This window comes from Schistosoma haematobium, chromosome 4, assembly GCF_000699445.3.
Source record: "Schistosoma haematobium chromosome 4, whole genome shotgun sequence".
Classification (NCBI taxonomy): domain Eukaryota; kingdom Metazoa; phylum Platyhelminthes; class Trematoda; order Strigeidida; family Schistosomatidae; genus Schistosoma; species Schistosoma haematobium.
Window position 1 is genome coordinate 2,426,572 of NC_067199.1, and position 11,693 is coordinate 2,438,264.

General features: G+C 35.0%; 1 protein-coding gene across 1 annotated transcript; it reads right to left on the reverse strand.

The window, feature by feature from the left end:
* Positions 1 to 1,455: 1,455 nt before the first annotated feature.
* On the reverse strand, positions 1,456 to 11,359 carry SLC3A1_8 (Neutral and basic amino acid transport protein rBAT). The gene is made up of 9 exons (XM_051215455.1): positions 10,867 to 11,359; positions 10,512 to 10,813; positions 10,340 to 10,459; positions 10,192 to 10,293; positions 9,985 to 10,106; positions 8,817 to 9,094; positions 7,485 to 7,726; positions 6,093 to 6,209; positions 1,456 to 2,068 (listed from the first exon to the last, which is right to left on the reverse strand). The coding sequence occupies exons 1-9, from the start codon at positions 11,273 to 11,275 to the stop codon at positions 1,820 to 1,822; spliced, it is 1,941 nt and encodes a 646-aa protein (XP_051065959.1). The 5' UTR covers positions 11,276 to 11,359; the 3' UTR covers positions 1,456 to 1,819.
* Between the last annotated feature and the right edge of the window lie 334 nt (positions 11,360 to 11,693).

Genomic DNA, 11,693 nt, shown 5'->3' on the forward strand with positions numbered 1-11,693 from the left:
GGGAATAAGTACAAAAGTGATAAATGGAATTAGGAATGATGCATTTAAATTTCGAATGAAAGTAAATCTTTAACGAGTATGAGTTGATGTGAGGCTGGTACGAAGAATACTGTTTTATATATATGTATAACAGCATTCTTCACTTCAGATAGAAGTGAAGTGTTCGAAAGCTCCCCAACCAAACCATTCAGCTCCGAGAACAAAACTCCATCAAAATCATCCACTTGAGCTACAAATCTCCTCCACCATCTTATAATACATGATGTCTAAATACGAATGCCTTTCTATAATAGCTGGTTAATAAAAATAATGATTGACCTTACTCATTTTTCTTTATTCACTGTATGAGAAGTCTGAGTAAACCTGACCTACCTAATCTAATTTTAATGCATTTTCGAGGTGTATTCAAGTAAAAGTATTTGTCGGTTTAATAATCTTATTATCGAGAAATTAGTCTGAGTGAAAAATTAAACAAGCCGAAATGAACCTTCATTCCTAATCAGTCTATTAGCCGCTAGATTCGAGAAGTCCCATTCTGAAGTGAATTGAGTAAGATTCCATATGATCACAGTATGCTTAACACTTCTAGACATCTCCTTAAACACCTACTTAAGTTTAGCTCTAACACACACCTTAGGGGTAACACCCAGAAATTGCAGACACAACACAGCAGAACGGTATGTAGACACAAATTCTACCCCATAAGACCTGTCAAATGCTGGAATTCGCCGCCGGTTGAGCTAGTCCAAGCGGCTTTCCAGGATTCCTTTAAGAGGCAACTTGACCTATTCTTAAGGACTAAGGATAATATCTTACTATGATTTGCCAATTTCTTTTTACTCTGTTATCGTTAATATACCTAGGTTCCCGCCTGTAGTTATTGGTGATCCACTGTGACTAGACATGGAAGCCCGTTAAGCGAAAGCTTCTCCTATTCCGTCCATAACCATTTGAACCATTTGAATCACCCAGTTAAATGTTTCATATTTTCAAGAGTCTAGGAATATCCAGATCTCAAAAGCTTAAACAGTGTTTGGTATATAATTAACATTAATCAATATATACGGTCTTGTAAAATCTTTTGTTACTGAGTACTACACAGAATGCATACTACTTTGTTCAATGTTCGATATAGTCAACTGACCTGATCAGGCAACTGCAAAATGACTACTTGAATTTCCGAAGCTGCTACACAAACAAAAATCTCATAGCACAATGTAACAGATCATTTCTAATTCGTGATTTTAATATGTGAACATGGGTAACGATCAAAGTTCCTAACGAAACATATGCGTGGAACAAAACCCGAAGTCAAATCACCGACGGTATTGAAAAAGCCTGTATTCCTGAAGTTTAAAGGTGATGTAGCCAGTGAAGTAGTAATTTAGCGTATGCAAAAGCCTTGAGAAATACATTAACTGAAGCAAAATTACGCTTTACGTTTTCCAACCACCCGATAGTGATTTCAAAAAGTATGGATGAATAGTCTAGTTCGTCTCCCCGTATATGTATCCACTGCCTGAGGTGAATAATTGTCACACTATACACCGATTCCATTTCACTGGTCAAAGTTCCTCACTAAAACACCAGGAGTTACATCTTGAAGCTAAACACCAGTACTTCCAGGTTTTCAATGGTGATTTAACTTAAATTGACTTGTGATTTCAACAGCGAAAATACTATAACCTCCACAAATCCTCATACTGATAAATTCTGTTTACGTGCTAAGTGCAGAAAACCAAACATGAAGCAAATGAATGAAAGTGCAAACAATAAGTTCAGATCAGATGTGAGAGGAATCTATTATATGGAAATATGATTAATTACATTCAAATACTAAAATGTAACTAAAATATATCAGTTTGGGGATGAATATTTTTGAAGTTGATAATGCATTGTCAACTGATAATTGTGGATGTGAAGGATAAATTACCCTTGGTGTAATTGATGAACAAACAGAAGTTAAATCTAAAAAATAATCCTCCTTGAAATACTTTATTAATACCACAATGAATGTTGGAAAACCTTTCGCCTTTCGTGCAAATGCTTCAGCATAACTTACAGATTCCTGTAAAGAAATTAACACATGTCAACAAGATGAAGACATATTATGCAAAATTTATTCGAAAATACCTCTTTAAAGTAATCTGTTAACTTTGATAACAATGACATAACTACATAAAACTCTCCCATTTCAAGAACTAGAAAACATGTGAAACACTTCACAGCAATAGCAATTGACCAACGGAAATGCTAAGAAACATATAACTAAAATGAAAACAACTTTTAAAATCATTTACTCACAAATGAGCTTTACTGGTTATTCATCATGATTTTAAAAACTACACAGTAAAATACACAATAATAAGAATCGTTCAGTTCAAACAACAGTTAGCGAAAATCCCTGTGCCAAGTGGTCGTTTTTAAATGTAGTCCATAGATAAACCCTGAACTTAGGTCTCGTTCAATTTTACACTTGCAAGTAAGGTGTATCAACCCCCGAAAGCTATCAGTTGATATCACAGCATAGTGCAAACGATGTCAAGTCGCTTAGATTATGAATCACATCCCAAATTGATCAATAAAATCCAACTAGTACTAATCAGGACAAGGCACACATGACAACGATTACTATTCAGTGGTCAGTTAATTTTAAATAATTCGTATGTTCACCATCCAACTGCAAGCCTCAGGCGAGTGAAGATTAATGGAAAAGGATAGATAGTTAATATCAATGCATTTGGTAGACTTAGAGTTACATGAAATGAATGCATATTAAATATATTGATGAGATGATTTCTGTTCGGTAGAAATACAGACAACAACACTGAAATAAGTAATGAAATTTAAGGTAAAATCTATAAACGAATGTTTGGAAGACGAATATAATAATCGATGGTCAATTAATTGAGATGTTGATCAATGGACCAGTTGAAAGATTAGGAAGGTTCTGATAGTGTTAGAAGAAGAAAGTAATCGTGATCTCAATATTAGGGTGTGTGAACATGTACCTAAATGGTTGCAGAAACAAATAAAATTAAATGATCCAATAAGGGTAGAGGATAAACATCCATCGTCGTCTATTGCCAAACACATAATTGAAACAGGTTATAAGATCGATTTTAATTAGGCTTTTGTGATGTTGTGAAAATGTGTAAAAGAGTGTATACTAAGGTTTATTGAAGCCTTAGCCATACGAAAATTCAAACCTCCTTTGTGCAGTCAAAAACTATCTGTTCTCATCCTAAACCTACCCTGGTAATATTAGTTCATTATCAAGAGTTCTGAGGTTTCAAATTGTTTTCATATTATTTTCTTTACTATCTCTTACACTTCATTTCGAGTCTAGTTGACCTAAATGTTCCTAACATGTATATTATGTGTGATCAGATTGTTCGAAATGTATTGTACTGATATATATATTATCACATAGTTCTGTTCATCTTCGTCTTCTTAATTACACTATCGAAATTTATCAAAGGCACTAATTACACAGATTGAAATCATGAGTCAATTGAAGCTAGACCACCATGGAAAACCTGGAAGCACTGGATGGCCGTTTCGCCCTAGTATGGGACTCCTCAGTCGTGTGCATCCACGATCCCGCACCCCGCGAGATTCGAACCCAGGACCTATCAGTCTTGCACCAAGCGTTTAACCAACTAGACCACTGAGCCGGCATCCAACTAATTACTTTGAATAAGACGATGTTGGGCCGACCGCTATTCATCAATCTGGAAAACAGTAATTACTACTTTAAGTGAAAATGAAACTTGTATAGCGCACGTAATATCGAGAAGCTTTATCTAGAATAATTATGAAATTCATTTCAGTAGATCTGTTCACTACATCCGTGATTGGAGATCATTACATGTTTACTGCCCAAATATATTAAAAGTTATCAGTTGAATCTAGGTCATTTCAATTTATGCATTCATATGTAAATAATACATGAATAAGTAATTATATGTTGGGATATGTGTTTAAAGAGAATGGTTAATGTCATGAAAAAGGATGATGTTTCATATTCAGTGAAAAAGGGGTTAAGAAAGAAATACTTCAAAGTACATTAATAATATTTATTTAATTTGTATTTTATTGATAAAAGTAAACTTACCAGTAAACATCACTTGACATTGTAGCAGAATAGCATGAATTCATTTTTATTCCATTTGATTCTCATCAAATGCTTACAACCTGTGATAAGCATCCTTTTCATGTTACCGCCAATTGTATTTATAAATTTACGTGTACCTGCCAAAGCAGCTACATTGGCCGAACAGAAAGGAGGGCAGATCTCAGATTTTTTGAACATGTTCCAAAAAGCCTCAGAACAAGAGAAAGAAAGACTCTAAATAGTGCAATCACCAAACATCTTCTTGATACAGGACATCAGGTAGATACCTTACAATCATTCAAGATGATTAGTAAGCAGCCAAACTCCAGTCTTCTGAAGTTTTCTGAAGCAGTTGCTATCAGGCGCCAAAAACTTGATTTATGTGTTCAAAAGGAGATGGTTATTAATCTTTCCTTGCCTTGGTGATTAATATTCCTTCGTTATATCTTAATAATTTTTTTTTCTTTTTCTTTAAACTCTTTCTTGCATTTATTACACCATTGAGTTTTATTCCAACTATCTTATTTTATCAACTGAACTGTACTCATTTTATCAAGGTTTATTTGTTTCTAACCGTTTGAACTGTTGTCACAATGTTCTTTCATCACATAAGGTATATATTTATAATATTCAGTCTATTAAATTTACTTACACTCTTGCTTTACTATACGAATATGTCTTTAATATAACTTCCAATCAAACTCTTTTATGTAAGTCATTTAAACCGATTATGTAATTATGATTCTTCAATATCACAGGTTGTAAGCAGCTGACGAGAACCAACGAAATAAAAATGAATTCATGCTATTCTGCTAGAATGTTTGTTCTTGCTCTTTTCAAAATGATAAAGGGAACTATGTGTATGTAATTTGTATTTTATTGATAAAAGTAAACTTACCAGTAAATATCACTTGATGTTGTTTTACTTGTATCTTACCATTGTTATTTAGGACTGAAATTGACCAGTCTCTTATTGGCATGTATACATCCTGTGCGGATTGTCTCCCAATGGAACATAGGCAACCGACCAGTATTCTCCAACCCACTCTTTCCTGGGCCTTCTTTTCTAGTTCTATCCAATTGTTGTTCATTCTTCTTCCTCATCTCCTTTGCACTTGAGGATTTCAAGTGAGGGCTTGCCTTATGACTCAGCTGGGATCTGGTTTGTTCTCTCCCACAGTAGGTTGTTGCTGATAGTGTCTTACAAACAGATCCAAAGTATTTCGCATAGACAACTGTTAATAAACACTTCTACCTTCTAGATGATGGCTTTCGTAGTACTCCAAGTTTCCGCCCCATACAGTGGAACTCTCTTGACATTTGTATTGAAAATCCTGACCTTGGTGTTGGTTGACAACTGTTATGAGTTCCAGATGTTCTTCAGTTGTAAATATGCTTCTCTTGCTTTTCCGATCCGCGCCTTCACATCTGCATCAGATCCACCCTGTTCATCAATGATGCTGCCCAGATATGTAAAGGTTTTTACATCTTCCAAATCTTCTCCGTCAAGTGCGACCCCATTGGTGCATGGTGTGTTATGTCAGAGAATCTTGCTTTTCCCTTTGTGTATATTGAGACCTACTGCTGTTGAGGCTGCTGCTACACTGGTCGGCTTCTCCTGAATTTGTTGCTGAGTTTGCGATATAAGAGCCAGATCCTCTGCGAGGTCTAGGTCGTCCATCTGCATCCAAGATGTATACTGTATCCCGTCTTCATAATCCAGTCGATTACCAGAAGGAAGAGAAAGGGTGAGAGTAAGCAACCTCATCTGACACCGGTCTTTACCTCGAATGAGTCTGTCAACTGTTCTTCATACAAAATTTTGCAGTTTAATCCATCATAGGAATTCCGTATGATTTTGACTATTTTCTTAGGCATGCCGTAGTGTTGAAGAAGCCTTCATAGTTAATAGTTGAGTTAAGAAATTACTTTAGAAAAACAATTTATCGAGTGTATAAGCTGGGAAATCACTTACTTGATCAATATTTATTTGCTCCATTGTTCCCCATTTTATACTAGGATTTTGACGTAAAGCTACTAATTTTTGTACAAGACGAAGAACGGATTTGTCATTTCCTTCAGCAAGTTCACTCTTTAAGGATAAAGAAGATAGTTATATTCACATTGATTGACAATACTTATTGTACAGTAAAATAACTAAACAACTAACTCATATCAATCAACAAATATGACTTTTCACGCGATATTGAGCCATTTCTTTTCATTCCGATAACTTTTTCAATATCATAAAAGGCGTTTATGTCAATAAAGATTCCAATCAACTGAAAACTGAGCCAACCGGGTAATGAATTCATTCATGACTTAAGTTTATATGACTGCTAACTACACATCTTCATGAATAAATTCAGGCTAGGCTCAACTGCATACTTTGTAAATATTAGAAGTAACTTAAAAACCCAAATTCAATTGGTGTTGTTTTACTCGTATCTTCGCGTTGTTATTTAAGACTGCAACTGACCAGTCTCTTGTTGACGTATGTGCATCGTGTGCGAATCGCCTCGATATGGCCTTAAATCATGAGCTTTTTAAGCAGAGATGGATGGTGGCTAGCAGTGGAATGCAGGACGTGAGTTTCGTCCAATTTGGGACTCGTCAGATGGATGTACCTGCATCTCAGAGTTGATGTTGGGATGGGATGCAGACACATCCAGCCGACGAGCCCCAAATCGGACGATACGCGCGTATAACTGCAGAGCCTGATGATGAATTTGTTAAAAACAATTATTTTTTCTAATTTTCTTTGGTTTTGAATTATTTGTCATTAAATTGCACTCATGGAGCTGAAATTTGGAGAACTAGTACAACCATCATCAAGAAGGTACAAGTATTCATAAATAGTTGTCTACGCAACATCAAATTACCGGATACAATGAGCAACAGCCTACTATGGGAGAGAACAAACCAGCTTCCAGCTGAAGAGGAAATTAGGAAAAGACTTTGGAAGTGGATAGGACATACATTACCAAAATCCCCAAACTGCATCACGAGGCAAGTACTAACATCTAATACTGAATAGAAACGGAAAAGAGGAAGGCCAAAGAACATATTACGTCGGGAAATAGAAGCAGATATGAAAATGATGAATAACAACTGGGAAGAACTGGAAAAGACTGCCCAGGACAGGGTTGGATGGAGAATGCTGGTTGGAGGCTAATGCTCCTCCACGAAGAGTAACAGGCGTAAGTAAGCAAGTAAGTAAGCATGTTTTGGTTACACAGTAGATATTCAGCAAAAGCGGTCAGTTATTCTAGTTGAAAATACATAATTTTAATAAAATAACATTTCGGCTACACAAAGAAAACAAGCATTTGATGAGTGAATACATGGAAGTTACTATATTACTTACTTCAACAACTTTTTTGTTATTATAATAATTGAGATAGTCACGAAATCTCGAATCATTTATTGTCGCCGAAAACCTCATCCCATTAAAATCCCATGGCATTGGCATATGCGATAACACAGACGAATATTTATCAAATGGTTCATCATTATAACTCTTTCCTTTCGGATAAATACTTTCAGGAAGATATTGTGAAGTGACTCTGTTTACATCAATCTCAGTTCCATAATAAATTACTGGTAGTCCTATAGATAAGATAAAATAGTGGTGAGAAATATATAATATAATAATTCATTTGAGTGAACACATTTCGCAATTTAATATCCTCCATACCTCCAAATGCCCTGATACGGCTGAGAGTGAGGACAGTCAGCTCTCCCTCTCGAAATGCTCTCAAACGGCCACGTGTATACAACCACTTCCAGGGAAGTACTAATCACTGCTTTCTCGCGTCGGGGGTGTTGTTTACGAAACCAAGAGGACGAAAAGCGAATGTCCAACGATTTAACCGGGTTGTTGGATACGGAGGATCCACCTAGGGGAGTTGGAAAACCCTGATTTCAAACCAACGGTGCCCATTGGCTCCAATATCCTAAGGAAACAAATGGCATATGAACCAATTGTTTGTCATCGGCTACCATTGGAGTGCATACTGTGACGTTGCTCCACTGCCTTGTGGCTTAAACCGTCAGGTCAAAGGCTCGGGGTGTGGTCCCCTAATAAAACCACTTGCTTTGGTCTGGGCACCCGGGCAGTATCTCAGCCCTCATATAAGTCGAATATCGTCCATAACTAACAAGTGCTCAGTGACAAGATACCTTATGCAAAATTTCATCATGCTCCCTAAGATACTAGAAGTGGGAAAAACGAAGACAAATCACATACATTCCCTGAGTTGTTCTACAGAAAGAACCTACTAGGATGACTTAAGTCATGTCTGTATCAAGAGATCCGCAAAAGAAGCTGATCTGTTATTTTATATTTAGAATTGCAGATAGTTGTAAAGTATATTTTCACAATTATTCACTGTGATATAAGATAGATCATGTTAGTAAACTTAATCGGTAAACTATTATTAGTTAATTGATTGTTGAGTTTACAATTAGCAGTTCTATACCTCAATTCACTATGGATTAGCCATGATAACACTAGACATAATCTCTTGTCAAACTTAGGTGCTGTCAGCTGGTATTTCCACTTAGAATATCATTGATGATTATGGATTCCGAGAAGTTATTTACTAAATTCAGATTTTAAAGTCACAAGGTTGTGGCAACGTGTAAAGTTGTATGGATAATATTAAAAAGTTTTTTATTATTATTTATGTTCCTATACCTGGCAATAACAATGTTGTCGCAAGCTGAAGCGTATCTCCATATGGTGGGATATGAACAGTACTAGTGGTCAAACCAAGTATCTCTTTGTCGGAATCTGTATATGTGAGATATTTTTGTAGAGCTGTTTGGTTAAATGTTAATTCACGTTCTTTTTCACCTCTCCCCCATACAAATTCGCGACTGATTATTAAATCAGCCACATCTCTGAACATTAACATTGGATCTGGATTATCTCCCACACCACAACCTGTATCACCAGAGTTCACAGCCAATAATCTGTAGAAGATATTGTACATAGAACAAACAAGTGTTTCTGAGATCATTTATATAAACTGTATGAAATTCAGTAAATTTAAATATGATGTTAATGGTTTGAGCAATAACTAATTCTGTAACAGATTTTATAATAAACGATTGAATGACTCAATATACAATGTGAATACAAGAAAACACAGATTATCACTAGTAGTTTAATAATTCTGTTATTCAGTAATCTTATTTAGTAAGCTATGCATCCAATGAACCCCTTAAAGTATTTAACTATTTGTTGCATGTTTAAGAAGTGTAGTTTCATTCACTTCCAATTAGATGAGTTTCTATTTATCACTTTGTAGGGTCAGTGAAACGTCGCTGATTCATAGCCAAATCATCCGGCAGTTGGGTGACTGAATATTGAACAGATCGTCGATCCCTGTCAAAGTCAAGGACAACCAACGCTCGTCAGCTGATCATATGCCATGGACCGGCGCATGTGGTGATGGTCTCGCTATTTTTTCTGTATTCATTCATACTAATATATTTCCTTAATAACATCATTTGTGTTATACGGTCTTCAAAGCAGCCATAATACTTTTATACGTCGAAGAAGTAATCCACGTTAGATGTTAACCGCAAGATGTGACTTAGAATTTAGCTAGTTCGTCACATCATTCTCATCTAACTCTAGTAGGTCTCTAATCATTCGACATTCATAATCTACCTTGGTGATATACAACCTGGTACTTTAACACTACCGAGATGACACAGCATTATAGATAATGGAAAGTATCACTGATTTACATTAAAGCAGATAAAAGGTGTACATTCGTCTCTGATACAATTGTGATTACCACTTTGATTTAAACGACAAAACACTCATCAACATTAATAATCAATAACGAACCTACTTTTCTTTTCCACTGTCCTTAATCCACTTGTTCATTTCTTCTCTTACACCTTCAACAAATTTCACACTTCCATTTCTATATAATTGAGAATTAGGACAGTTTTCCAACCATGTTGAACTGAGCTAAATATACAGATAGAGTAAAAGAAATGAGAACCGTTTATAAAGGGATAAGAAATTATGATTGAATTATCATTTGTAGACTTACGTTGCTTTGTGTTCCTTCTTCTTCTTCTTCTTCAACAAAAAATGCAGCATTATCCAGGAGAATTCCATCTATTCCTTCTTTCATCCAAAAGTGGATCACATCCTATCGGTAATAATACAGTTTAATAAGTGGATTCATTGAAACATACAAATATTGCTTTCTGAGTTTCGGAAGAAGTTAAATCTAGATCTATGCTTGGATATTCAAAAACTGAATAGTATTTTTGATGACTAATATTCACGTCCAATCGATTTCCATATCGTGACTTCTTTATGTAGATAAAGTGTAAAGAGACTATAGAACAGTGAAAGTAGTTTTACCTTGTTCTTAAAGTCATCATCAAACATCATCAGTTTGACTTTGTTCTGTATGATCCATTTATGACTGATGGATATGGCATTAAAATCGAATGTCAAGATAACTTTTATATCCTTTTTATGAAATTGTTTTAAAAGAACACGAAAATCATCCATTGTGCCGACTGCCTCATCTACCTGCTTGTAATCTTCCACTAATCCGAGCATATTGTATGAATTAGTGTAAAATCCTTTAGTAATGGGACCTAATATCACATATCCTGCACCGACTACAGTTTTGATGTAATCTACTTCAGATGTGAGTCCTATAAGGATAAAATCATTTGAGTGATAGAGGTTTTACACTAATACTCATTACCATTCAAATCACCGACTAGATCGCCAGAAGAGTCTTTAAATGCAAACACATCTAACCAGTAACCAACTGTTGATTTCCAAAATGGTAATTTAGGCACAGATGGGCATTTTTGTCCAAAAATGATGTAAACAATACATGCTGCTAAAAGACCAAAAAATATAATCCCGAACCCAATTAATAATCCTATTCGAATATATCTCCAACGAGGTTCAGTTTCGTCTAAATTAATCAGATCTTTACGAGTGAGTAGACGACTCTCTAACTGAGATTGATGCTTAAGTAATTTTGACGAACAATTCGTTGGATCTTCTTCTTCTTCTGTCAATGTCTTGTCAAAGTTCTTTGAATAATCATACTTTCTATATTCTTTATCAACACTGATTTTTGTAGTTGTTTCTTGTTGATTCATTTTCTTAATCAATTTCTATCATCTCAACTACTAAATTCTCATTTTTATATTACCGCAATATTATTAAATTGTGTTTAAATAAACTGATACAAATATTTTTTTTTGTTTTAAAAACTAAAATGAATGAACTGATATCCCGGGTTATTATTGATTGGATTATTGATTTATGGTTGATAAGTGGATTGTAATTTGATGTGTAAAAAAAAGGGGTGGGACTGATATACATATTTTGAAAATTAAAAAAAAAAGATCAAGCTATAATGTATAGTAGTTTGTTCACATGCAATTCACTTTGTTTACATTTCATTTGGTTAAGCCCTTTTGTTAGCTTATTTAACGGATAGAATCATTTGTACAATAACAACTTAATCTTATATGATTGTACCTTTATTATTGTTGCACTTATATGAATATGTAT

What these genes read in the sequence shown, in the direction of transcription:
- SLC3A1_8 (XM_051215455.1), bottom strand. Translation starts at nt 11,275, where the DNA reads ATGAATCAACAAGAAACAACTACAAAAATCAGTGTTGATAAAGAATAT. An exon ending in TCTAGTCGGTGATTTGAATG is followed by an intron (nt 10,814 to 10,866) that starts GTAATGAGTATT and finishes TTATCCTTATAG; the next exon opens with GACTCACATCTGAAGTAGAT. An exon ending in ATAACAAAAAAGTTGTTGAA is followed by an intron (nt 6,210 to 7,484) that starts GTAAGTAATATA and finishes TTATCCTTAAAG; the next exon opens with AGTGAACTTGCTGAAGGAAA.